The sequence below is a fragment of the Egretta garzetta genome, unplaced genomic scaffold (genome assembly GCF_000687185.1).
Source record: "Egretta garzetta isolate BGI_Z169 unplaced genomic scaffold, ASM68718v1 scaffold41, whole genome shotgun sequence".
In the NCBI taxonomy this organism is placed as follows: domain Eukaryota; kingdom Metazoa; phylum Chordata; class Aves; order Pelecaniformes; family Ardeidae; genus Egretta; species Egretta garzetta.
The window spans coordinates 3,355,694-3,368,763 of record NW_009258755.1 but is presented as its reverse complement, the minus strand read 5'-3'; the positions used below and the strand labels follow the sequence as shown (position 1 = coordinate 3,368,763).

At 40.1% G+C, this 13,070-nt stretch overlaps 1 protein-coding gene across 1 annotated transcript in view; it reads right to left on the bottom strand.

Moving 5' to 3' along the window:
• Positions 1 to 12,323, bottom strand: part of TECRL (trans-2,3-enoyl-CoA reductase like) — a 67,515-nt gene extending 55,192 nt beyond the window's left edge. The window contains exon 1 of the mRNA XM_009649210.2: positions 12,090 to 12,323. Within this exon, the coding sequence (XP_009647505.1) occupies positions 12,090 to 12,323 (234 nt within the window). The remainder of the gene's footprint in view (positions 1 to 12,089) is intronic.
• Positions 12,324 to 13,070: the final 747 nt, after the last annotated feature.

The window sequence follows — 13,070 nt, the reverse complement described above, 5'->3', positions numbered from 1 at the left end:
TCCTCTGGAGAGCTGACCATCTGAGTAAGTCAAGGGAAGCTGAAAGACTGTTAAGCCGAGCATGCTCACAGAGCAGGGCTAGCTCAAAACAGAGCCCACAGTCTCCATCTCCTGCGCTCCTGAGTATGTGTCGACTTCAGGGCAGCACTGCTCTCGATCAGTGCAAAATTTCTAGTCCAGCCCTTCTTAGCAACTCTTCCTTTACCTCCCTCTCCCATTTTTCAACCTGAAGCTTTCAGCACTTTCTGCCCTCCAAATCCTGCCATGCCAGCCATGGGATTCACATCACCTAACTATCAAAAAATTAGTCTAAACCTGTGGTTTAGGTCTACCTATAGAACCATTCACATGCCTTCAGTGTTTAAAAGTTACAGAGTGCCTGCCAGGGTCTGTGCTTACAACGGCCTGCTGCAGCAGAGGAACGCGTGGTGTGATGTGAACCATCACACACCACCTCCCCTACATCCGAAGCCGGCGCCTGAACTCCGGCGCTGCAGCGGTGCTCTGTAGGACACCTGTGAGAGAGACAGAGCTCATTAGCAAGAGCCCTGCTGTGCCCGCGTACATCCAAGCTGCTTTAGGCTGGTGTAAATCCTGCCAGCTCAGGCCCAGGCAGAGGATGCACTCAGTTGGTTTGTCGCAGTCTGGCAGCTCTGCGTGGCATCGCGCTGCAGGGGCTGGAGCCTGGAGAAGGGAAGGGAAGGAGCATGCATCCAGCCAGGAGGGCAGGAGGACATTTGTTTTATGGGCCAGCTGGCTCAGAGAAGGACCCATCCACTTGAGACAAACTACACAGATCGTAAGTTGAAAAATGGCACAAATACCTTCCTCTTCAGAATGGGCTATGACATAGAGGAATCGCGGTGTCCTTTCCCAGGCAGAATAATGAGGCTGTAGCCACAAAAGAATGAAATACATTTTTTTATGATCTTGATAATTCTGTGTCCTTTTTTTTAAAGACCTCATAAAACAACTGGTGAAGTTATAGATTCTAATATTGATCAATGTGAAGATGGATGCTGAGACATCAGCTTACTACTAAGAGTGTCCTCTTCGTAGACAATTAATTATCTTTTGTTCTTTTCATTGTACATCAATATGAGCAAAAGAATTGTAAGGACTGGAACAGCATCTGCTCTTATTACCCTTTGTGCTAACTGAATAAAACACCCTGGAACATTTCACTGTAATTATTAGTCTTACTCTCCTTTTATTCTTTTAAATTATTTCTGAAAGTGTTATAATCTTCCTTTTCCTCTGTTTCAGCACTTTTCAAATACGCAAAGGGAAAACAGAGTGAAAGACCACCTTTGGTTTATTTAAAACAAGACAGTTTTCATTGTAAAACCACCTCTTACTTGGCACATATCTTCGATGTCTGATGGTCAAGCCAGTTTCCCCTCCAACTTCTTAACTTGTAGTCTAACACCAGATTTTACATATAGTTAACTTTCTAGTAAGTTGCTATCATGTGTAAGGTTCAAGACTACTTTTCCTTCACAAAAAAATGTTATGAAGAAATGCAGATTTTGCAGGTGTGGGTTGCAGTCATTACACTTTTCATTCAGAAAAGGATGATTTAAAAACCTCAAATCCTATTTTTCCTGTACCTTCATAGCAAAAATACTTTTACTTTTCCATTCAAGGCAACTTTTCATTTTTTAGGAATTAAGGAACGAAAGGACCTTCTGGGTCATCCATTCCAGTTCTAGCCTTCCTTTCTGCAGCAATGCACAAAGCATCACATTTCTTTTTAAGATTTAAAATACCCTATTAGTAACTTAGGCTATGACACAAGGAAGAGCACTAAGTGGAAGATATTATGGGAACTTAATGCTGCCTTTTGTGAGTGCTAGCTAATCAGACAGTTATCTACTTTCATACCTCGTTCACATTTATAAGTCAAGGAATTATAGCAAATCTGGTGATCTGTATGTAATTGCATCACACAGTTCCTGCACTGAAGAATTATTTGAGGGGTTAGAGGTTAGCAGAATATCGATAAGAATTTGAGTAATAGAATTTTAGCAAATAAGTGATCTTTCATTCAACATTTCCCTTTGAACGTTTTACTCTTCGTGACTTGTGAGTACCACTGCACTGCTGAGTCGCTTGCTTTCTGGTGGGCAGGCATTTTCAGTAACTGCAGAAATTCAGAAATTCTGCCACTCCAGCTGCTCATTAGCCACACATGGCCCCATCTTCAGGCAGGGTAAATTTGTTCAAAAGGGTGACATCAGCTTATTGCAGCTGAGGGTCTGACCCCCCAAACAGATAACCAGCTAATTGGAAAGCCAGGTTACTTACAAATTCAGCACTCAACAAATACATTACCACGTCTGCTTTTGTGCCCTGTCCGTGCTTTGGGACCATGCTGTATTATTAGAAATCAGCAGCATTTCACAGAAAGTTAGTCAGGAAAGCACCTGCTCTAATTGATCTCCGTGTTTGCTGAATTTGGCTTCTAGATCGGGTTATTTTTTCTTATTGTTAATTTTCAAAGACAGTATTAAAAACTTGGTACTATTTTACTGTAACCTCCCTCAGCGTGTCCCACACTGCGCTCTTGTCAGCCTGGTGCACCAATGTGCTGGTTGTGTCCAAAGAGATATAAATAGACGAGCCCACTGTGGAAATGACATAGAAGTAACCACATATAGACAAGTGTTGTCAGCAACTACACAAAGGCTTTATATGTAATTTAATATTTTACTCAGTAGACTGCAGTGAACTGCCTACTCTGATCTCAAGCCAGTCTTTCCAGACACTGGAGATATTCAGAACTGTGGTTTTAGCTCAAAATGGTCCCAGTATACGTGAGTAGAGGGCTGTATCGTTTACTAATCTGCTAGATTATTATGTGGTCACATGAACTTTGGCATATGAGATAATCCAACTGACTAATATTCCCAGTGACTATGGGGCAAATTATCTAAGAATACACATAACCACATGCTTACCGGGTGCAGTCATGTCAATTTACACTAGCCAAGCTTGGTGCTAAAGATGTTATATTGCTTTTGTATTGCTAGCTGGGTACTTATAAAAAAATAAAATAAATTCTCTCCATTTGCAAGAAATTTTCTGAAAAAGCATCAGACACCAGAAAGAGTTTTTTCTCCCTCTGCTAAAGATGAGGGTGGAAGTAAAATGCAGTCCTTTAGCAGACAAAAGGCATGCAGGCCATCCCTCAACTTACAGAAATCACCATGGTCACCTATTTCTGAGCAAATCTACTAGAATTGGCATGCCTCCATGCCTTCTGACCTTTTGTTAAAGTAAGGTTGCTGTATTTGCCTTGAGAGCTTGACAGCACAACCAGGCAGGAAGCCTCTGTCACAACACTTTTCTGCCAGGAAGATGGAATTGTTCTGGCAAAACTCTGGACATGTAAGTTTGTATTGACTTCAAATTTTAAAAATTAAATAGAATTTAAAAAAAATTTTTTTTTTTTAAAATCCTGCTTCAGGAACACGCTTTTACTTCTCATCAGCATGCAGCTTTCATTACTTTTGCATTATTTTATGACACATCGATCACGATAGTATAAAATAATGTAACACATGGCTCTCATGCCATGGAAAAGAACCCAATGGAAAATAATATTCAAATAAATGCACTATTAAAATGTAAAATAAATTGCACTCAAAAGGAAGTATTTATTATGTCATAACAGATTGAAATATTCCAAAATTAATTTGTAATACAATCTTTCCCAAATTCTACCTCATCAAAAATTCAAGACCTATTTCTTTTCACTGTAATTTGCAAAGAAAACATTTGGGATATGCACTTAAAAAACCCAAAACCAAAACCAAACAGAAACAAAACTAATTTTGACCAGTTCTTCTCAAGAAGAAGGGAAGAAGGTGGGGTTTATAATTTTTTTTGGATTTTGATTGCCTGTCCTAGCATAGAGTAAGCATATAGTTTAGCTGTGAAATATCTCTGTATTGTCTTCCCTTGTCTAGCAAATGGCTGTAGAGATTTATGCTTGCTTGTTCATACCAATGCAAACTGCTAACATTTAAAATCAAGCAGTGCGCCCAAGAAACTCAACCAGCCCTCAGCACAGGATGGTCACAAACTATTCAGGGGAATGTATGAAGGCAAAAAGCAAGACTGAGATCTACCAACTCAAAAGAAAATTCACAGCAGACCATGTATTGGTGAAACAAGTGGTTCTATGAGCAGCAGGGCTAACACTTTATACTAATAAAGGACCCCAAAGCCTTTTCCAGCTGCCCCATACCCCTTCCCCATCTCCTGTGATGTTTCCACTGGGCAAGAAACTGGGGCGGTTTTGCTGCCCTGCCCTTGCTGCCTGCCTGGTCAGAGCGTGCGTAGCTGAGCTGGCGGCCAGCTGCTGGTGCGCAGCGGGGGCGAAGGCTGCGCCCTGCCTGCACCCCCTGCTCTGAAACACCACGCAACCCAGCCACCAGCTTCCGCTAGACCAGCAGGAACTAAGTAATCTTTTGAGCCTTTTTTTTTTCTCTCTCTTCCAGAAGTACTTAAATTTGGCCGGTAGGTCCCAAGTTATGTTGGGGAGAGAAAGCAGGGAAAGATGGAGAGGCGACAAAGCCCCTGTGGTCCATGAGGGGACGGATGAAGCTGAGAAGCAGAAAAGAATTGGAGATGAGTGTGATAGATGAGAACAATGAGACATCATCAGGTCAGTTAGAAATGGTACTAGAAAGAAGTACTTTTCACCATTCCAAGTGCAACGAAGAGATGCTCGCTGTACTTCTGGTACAGATTCTGACTGCCACAGTTCATTCTCTTGTAGTAAAAGAGCTGTATGTATTAAAAAAAAAAGGAAAGCTTGCATTTTAAGGACTTTTTAAAATCCAAAATTGTTTAAACATAGGCAGATATGTTATAATGGTAACATTAAAATATAATGTTAGATATTTATAGATCCATTACCACATGGCTCAGGTATTTTGTGAAGAATCACAGGTCTGATTTCAGAAAGAACCTGAAGCGTGTTCTGATGGACCAGTAAATCAGGGGCAGGAGTATTTTAATGCTACAATAATGCCTATATGAGATGCCATTATACACCTAAATTTCCATTATGGGTCGTGCTGATTAACTATTAGACTAATAAAACACCTACAGCTCCCTATGGTCTTATATTGCTCCAGTACATTCATAATTTGCAATAATCTGTGAATTATCTTTGATGCAATAAGGCAAATGTGCAGCTGGGGTAAAATGTCATAACTTTGTTGGGAAAGGAGATATTTTCACACTGGCTGGGAATCTGTCTCTACAGATACACTGTTGGCAATATTCACTGCTCTGGTAGCATAGCTGGCTTTTACTGTTGGCCAGAATGGCTTATGCTCATGAGGAGCTGGAGCACCACCGGTGTGTCAAGAATTCATTCCTTTGTTTTCACTGAACTTTGAATCAAGCTTAAATTTTTTGGATCGTTTATTATGTTTCACTCTTTTTTTCTTTCCCCCAGGCTGAGACTTTTCTACCTAAAATGAGAGATGTATAAAACCTGTCATTTAAAGGCACTTCTAAGCTTTGAAAATTAGTATCAGCTGAAGCATTAGTCTTCTGTAGTGGCTTCTGTAACTCTTTAAATTATACCTTTGCAAATGCTAAATGCCCTAAAGTTACCAGCTTCTCCCCTCCCCAGTCTCTCTCTTCTAGATAAATCAAAGGCCATTTCTCCAGGTATTCCATCTAAAAAGCCGTATTGAAACAAGAATGGTGACAGCAAAGAGCAAGCAGAAATTAGTATGTCTAGTTGCCTCTTTTCATCTGAAACTATCTGTAGCTATATTGACATTAAAATGATACGAATTTCTAGTAGAGCAGGAAGAAATGAGTGTAATGCATTGCTTCAACAGAATTTGAATATGTTTACCTACTTTACCAAGTGTAACTAATAACTGAGGCAGAAAATACTACCGTCAACCACCTCCAGCACTGGGGGGTAGGCATAAGATTCAATCCTTATGGGCATGAAAATGCATAGACTTTATAACATGTTTGTAAATGTAATGTATTTTCTTGCAGTGCCTCTCAGCAGGGACCAGATCCCCGTTGTGCTGGATGCTGTGAAAACATACAGTAAAAAACACAAGACAATATGAAATCTTCCTTCCAAAAGAAAGTAAAAAAGGGGACTTCCACAGCAATGAGCCTACATCCAGCTAGTTTTGTGTCTGCGTTCCTTCACCCATATTGCTATGGGAATCCCTAGTTTGTGGGACTCAGGACCAACGTGTGGTCTTCCCATGGGAGCCCCCTCCTTTGACATAGCTGGTTATTCGATCCCCTTGGGCATCTTTGGCATCGATGGCAGGACATCTCTAATGATAGATTGCTTGAATAAGAAAGGTGATCTTAAGAATCCTATGCATGAAATGAGGCCACTGTGGAAGCGCACAGGTTCTGCTCATTCTCCACAAGGAAGAATGCAGAGTCCTGTGAAGTGAAATATTAAAATGGCAAGATTTAAGAAAAAAAAAAAAAGACTATACAAGGCAACGAAAGTATTAATCTCTTTCCTGGGAAAGGACTTCTTTACTATACTTCCCTAGAATGAAGCAAATGAGGAGAGTCTGATGTAAAAGGCAATGTCCTGGTACTGCAAAGAGTTCATTTGCAGAGTTTCATAGCCTACTTTAATGATTGTATTTGCTCACCTAAAATGAATGTGGTATTTCTAACCTCCAAGTCATGATGTGAGAAGTTATTTTTGTTTGCTAGAGATGACTATGCAAAAGAGACCTGGTGACCACTGTTCTTCTTGGCTGCTCGCTTCCTGTGACAGAGCTGCAACCCACAGGCGAGAGTAATGGATTTCTGATACTGGAGATACCATTTCTGCATGTAGCTTATTTTGTTGTCATGCCAGTGTAAATCCATCATATTGCTAAGCCATAGTGTGCACATACAAGGCCACTAGTGTTCTAGCTGCTTTACAAACAAAAATGCTTGTGCACTCCTTCAGAGACAGACAAGCCTTTCAGAGTAATCAGAATAAGACCCAATTCCTCTTTGGCAAAAGATATAGTAACACATACGCGGTGTAATATTTAACAGCAAGAAGAGTTGTGTATGTCACCGGATTGTATATGTGACTGGATTGATGCATAGGTTTGTGTTATGCTGGGTGCGACAAAAATGAGTTACAAAAGGACAGGCCCTACAAAAGGGTCCTTTAATTTAAGAAGAATAGCAGTGTTCACTTGACTTTCGCTGTAGGCATTGCACGGCACGTCTACACTCACAAACATATAGTTAAATGTTCCTACAGTATGTAACGCTAACCACAAACATTTGACTACCAGTAACTGGGGTTTCCAAAGGGATTTCAGTGGGAGGGTCACTGGGAGGGTTTAAGGAACAGTAGGAAAGTAGCTTCCATCATCTTGGCAGCACACCAAGAAAAGAGGCTCTGTCCTGCACACCTTAGGAAGCAAGCTCTCTTCTGTAGGCCTTAAGAAGTTTTCTGGAAAGGAGGGCCACTGTAGAGCAGCCAAAACCACAGTTTGCACCTCTGCTTATAGCTTAACTTGCAAAACCATACAGCACAAAACTACTGAGCTCTGAGGCTTTTGATGGGAAAAAGCTTTCTTAGCTGTTTTCCCCAAAGGTGGTTTATTCTGTAAAAACTATATAGTGTAACACTTTTTGCCTTAAAAGCAACTCATGCAAAATTAATTACATTGCACTATGTTTGTGGGAAAATGCATTTTACTACAAGTTAATTTGAAGAAAAAAATATTATACAATGAATGCTATAACAGAAACAGTTACGAGTTGCCTTAACAGCATTTATAAATCAAATCACTGCACATCTATAACTTTAAAACTAACCTACGTCAGGCCTTTGGAATAATGTGCAAGTGAAAGAGTTTTTGAGTAGCTATGTATTTTTCATAAGTTGTAGCTGACGATGAAAAATGTGGATTATTTGTTAAAAAATACAAAAAGGAATTATTTTCCTTCATTTTTAAGACTTGATGAATTTTGCATGTTCCGCTGTTTTCTATAGCTTTTTGGAAGCAGTATGGGAGCCAAAATCATTAGCCATTTTAGGACTCTCTTTCATTGAAAATATTTCTGACAAGAAACCACTAATTACATGCCCTTTACATGGTCTTTACAGACAGATAGGAATTTCTTCCATAGAAATTAATAAATTGTGAGGAAAAAAGGGACTTGTGATCACCTAGGCTCACCTGCTGTTTTACACTGGCCAAAAAAGAGATTTATGCCTTGCTGAATACTTCTTCCACTCTTTGAGCAAGAAACCTGTACGACGCATCTTTCAACTATCCATCGTCTTAAAAAAAATGCAGTATCAATTTGCATGTTGAAGGGACTGGAGATTCACCCACAATACACCCAACTGTTACGTATCAGCCCTTGACTGACTGTCAAAATATGGGCCAAACTTCTTGGCTAGATTTGCCTAGTTGTGGCTTTCAGCCACCAGTTCTTGTAAGGCTTTTGCCCGCTTGGGTAAACGCCTCTCTGTTCTGAGAAATCCTCTCCCGGGCCACAGAGGGATCTCAGGTCGGGCAAGATGCTCTGCATGCAGCTGAGCCGTGCTGTGCCTGGGGACGCCGGCCCGCCTCCCCGGGGAGCGGGGAAGGAAGGAAGACCCAGGACGCTGCAAAATGACCCACACGCTGGGACTCTTGCCCTCTCCCGGGTGGTGCGCAGAGCAGGGGGCCGCTGGTCCATCTCCTCGAAACCTCAGCGCCGTTTGTCCCCCTCCACTGCCACCACATCACAGTGCGGATACCTTCGCTCACATGAGTTCAGTCCCAGGGTACCTCCTCTGAGCATTTATATATACTGCTCTTAAGGACCGATGGACAGTGTCATAGCCTAGGTTTAAATCAGCTGTCCCTACTAACTCCTTTTTGAAACCTTCTTCCAATGGTTAAAGGTAGCCCCCTTTTGTCTATAAATTGCCAGTGCCTGCTGCCCTGCCAGAAGTAGTTTGGGGACATCTTGTAGAATAACTGGGAAAAAAAAAATTGAGACAGGTTTGTGGTTTCCTCTCTTCTCTCCCCATCCCCAAAATCTGAAGCCTCTTCTCCATGACATCTCACCTCAGAATTAATTTCTGTATCAAGAGCAAATCACACTGTTATTATTTCTCTTTTAAATTCTTTTAAGTAAGTCATTGGAAAAGCTCACATGTGCACCAAACTACTTGAAAAATGCCATGTCCATAGCAAAGAAAGTTCCCAGAGCAGGTTGGTAATATTAAAGAAAAGAAACGATACTCCTGTAAAGAATTTTGTGTTCAAAGTACACATGTGTAAAGTGAAATTCCAGTGTTGCTGACTCTTGTGAATGTATTTCAAGTTTTGCAAGATTAGGTATTTTTCTTCAAGACCCAGCTCCTGGAGGGGATGAATATGGGACAAAATGTCCAGGGTTTTTCCTCTCGTACTTTTTTTCAATATTTTTTTCTGCCTTCTGTGACTGTGGAAAAGCCTGTATGTATCTTACAGGCTTAAAAACCAGGCAAATATGTATTTATTCTGTTCCTTTAAGCCAATCTTAAAGATGATCGGGACCTCGTAGTAACCACTCAGCTCACTTGTATTAAGTGACTGATTCTTCCCTAAAGCGTAAAGTGGGTAAGAAAGCCAAAGGAGATAATGTAATTTTCATTTTACAGATGGAGAATTAATTCACAGTTACTTATGCTGGATCCAAAGCCTACTGAGGTTAACTGATCGCTCGAGATCACACAGCTGAACACACCCTTCTAAATTCCTGACACTGCATTGAGCACAAAACATTCTAAATACCAAAACTAGTTAGAGGTATCACCATTTTGCAGACTTCACAGAGCTCCCACTAACCTGAATAGGATTCATATGCAAGAGTCTCACAGGAGCTAATGATGTATTTAACCACACAGCACTAATCATCTAATCACCCCGCCTGAGTTTCCATTAGGTGGAGAAAGAAAGGGGCCTTCTCTCTGCCATTATAATACAGTTTGTCCCTTTAGATTTGTTAATCTGAGAATATTACAAATGTGTTTGCTAAATGATGATAGTCTGAACTACTAACAAGATGCAGTAAGAGTGCAAATACATACATTTTAAAATCTGTGGTTCCTATTCTCTCCTATTATAAATCCTGACAAGTAATAATTACACGCAACCTGAGAAATTAAGCTAATTGTAATTATTTTACAAACACAAAGCAGGCATTACAAGTGTCATGCTGGATCTGTATCAATGTTATATTTAATTAAGCAGAAGATTATGCATAATCCAGCAAAACGGTCTCTTGTTTACTCTAATAACCACCTGAAATGAGGTTCACCAATACTAACAAGTGTTCATGGAAGTAAGGAACTCAATTTCTGTACTTGCAGGGGTACCTTAGGAAGGGATTGTCACAGCAAATTAAGGGATTTAGCCATGTGAATGTGCATTCAAAATCCAAATTCTTAATCTCAGCCTTGCACTCTACTTGCACCAATCCCTTAGTAGCTAACCAAAAACAAACAAACAAACAAACAAACAAACAAAAAAGTCCTTGCTGCTGGCCATTTGCCATGTAAATTGAACATAGATTCCTGAGCAGATGCTTTCAGTTTACAGTTGCTATTGCTCTTCTGTGCATGTTCTACCTCTGTAGAGAGAGTACTTTGCAGTCACCGCTCGTAACTCTCTTTCCACTGTTACAGGGGCAGAGTCCGTGGTTTGGAGAAGGTGTAGAAAATATTCAGGCTCATCAAAGTTCAGAATAAAGATTAAAATGCAGGTCTGCTGTTGACCCAGCAGACTACCATTCTTCCGTGCATCATGGAAGGATTCTTGAAAAGTGGCTCTTGGCCTAATTCTGTTTCTGTTAATATATTTCTTTTAATGACACTATAGGAAAGCTTAACATAAGGAACAGAGTCTTTTTTTTTGGTTCAAAACCTTATTCAGTATAGTATTTAGATAATCCTTTTTAATAATTTTGTAAATATCAGTAAATAAAATAATGCAAACATTATCGCTAGAACTGATATTAACAGTCGTCATATTTGTTTGACCATTTTGTACATGTTTCCCCTTTGGCTAGATTACAAAAAATCTCAAAAAATATTTTACCCCATTAAGAATGAACAAATGAGACATTTACCTTTAACTAGGCTTACAAATTGCAAAACCACCCTCTAAATGATCAAGAACACAAGAAATCTGATAGTATTCCACCCTGCATATTTCAAAGGCATTAAATTAAACATTTGAAGCAAACTTATCCACTGTTTCCAGCTGTTGCCAGTGAGGATAAGGGAATATTTTATTTTTATTTTTTTCTTCTAGCAAAACAGTAAGTCTCAAAACTCTACTATGTTACTGAAAAATCCTGTAGTCTAAATAGATTAGGATTCCCATTTTCATGTCATGCAAGAGACCAGCTCTTCTGCTGAGGGACAATGAATCACAAAAACTGCAATGAAAATATTTATGAAGCATTTTTTCAGCTGTTGTTCACTGTGTTGTAAACTTCCTTCCTACCCAGTCCTACTTATACAATTTGACTGTATATTTTTTGATTCACATTATTAAAAAAATAGAACAAACAAAAAAACCCAAAAAACCCCAATTCTCTTAGCTGAGACCCCTTGTTTAAAAATAAAAATTTTTAAACATTGCCAGGTTCCTCCCTGATTTGGTAAGTATGGTGCAGCCAAGTACGTTTAGATACTGAGAAGAACCCGCAGCATTGCAGATATGCCAAGCTTTACAAACATATTAAAACTGAACATCCATTCTGAAGTAGATGTTTAAATATCATGCTCTGAAATAAACACTGTAGTCTGAGTGTCAAGAGCTAGCCTAAGGACATAGCTTGAGTCCACAGAGCAGCCAGGAGGTCTAAAAGAAACCGGTGTTGGATTTTTTGTAAAAATCCTGGAGAAAAACAGCCAAGGGTTGTGACCAACGAGAAGTTCTGAGTATCAACCAGAGAAAAGAATGAAAGTGTTTCTATTACAGAGTAAGACTGCAGCAGAGTGAAAAGAGAGTCCCTGACGTGGCACGGTGTGAACCAGGCACAACCCCACTGTGCTGGAATAATACACTCACCTTGTCCACAATGCAGATCTGCTTCTTGCTTTGCACATCAAGAATTTCCACTTCAAAGTAAGTGATTTTTGAATGTTTGAGCACTGGTGGTGTTTTGAGGTGGCCAGCAGAGAGCACAAGCTGAGAGAAGTTGAAAAAAGAGCGCGAGTCATTGTGGGACATGGACAGAGCTCCTCCATGAGCTGCAAGATCCCTCTTGTGTTCTGGAGCGCTGGGTTTCTGCCTCCTGTGCATGGTGTGACCCAGCGGTAGTGATCGTCATATCAACAGGGGACAGTTCCAGGGGGAAATGTTTCCTCCCTGCATCAGTTAAATACCGTCACAGACTGACGAGACGCGAAAGGTCAAGTGGCGTTCCATATTAAGAGTACTGTCTTATTTAGCAGGGGTGAAAACAATGGCTCTGTAATCCATGTCTATATTTAACCTGCTATTGTGATGTGCTGTATTGCTGCTGCTTTATTTTTTCTTTTTGTTTAAACTGGCATTTGAAAGAACACATCTAGAGATCCCCTATTAGAAGAAGTCAGATACTGAAATTCCAGAGCTCCAAAGGAATCAGGAATGAATGCAGCAAGTTCCACTGTTATCTACTGAGACAGATGTTTAAAAGTGTCCACATATGCCCGTATGTATAGGTATGCATGTGTATATGTGTGTGTATATATATGTATGTTACATATGTGTGTGTACGTATGCACCCTTAGCATGTATCTACAAAATTCTGTCGGATGTCACCTATTTTAGAAATATTGACTAACAAAATGCCAGGCGGTCATCAGCAAAATTTAGGAGTTGCTTGCAAATATGGAGAGGATCTCGTACCCGCTTGTATTTAGTACTATGGACTCCTTGTTATTTAATGGGGCTGAGCTTTCCTTGCAGGTCTTCCAGGGAAACTCAGCTGAAATAAATTAAATTATAACCATAAAGGCACTAATTCAGCACTTGGATCATTTTACTTTTTCTCATTCTTTCCTG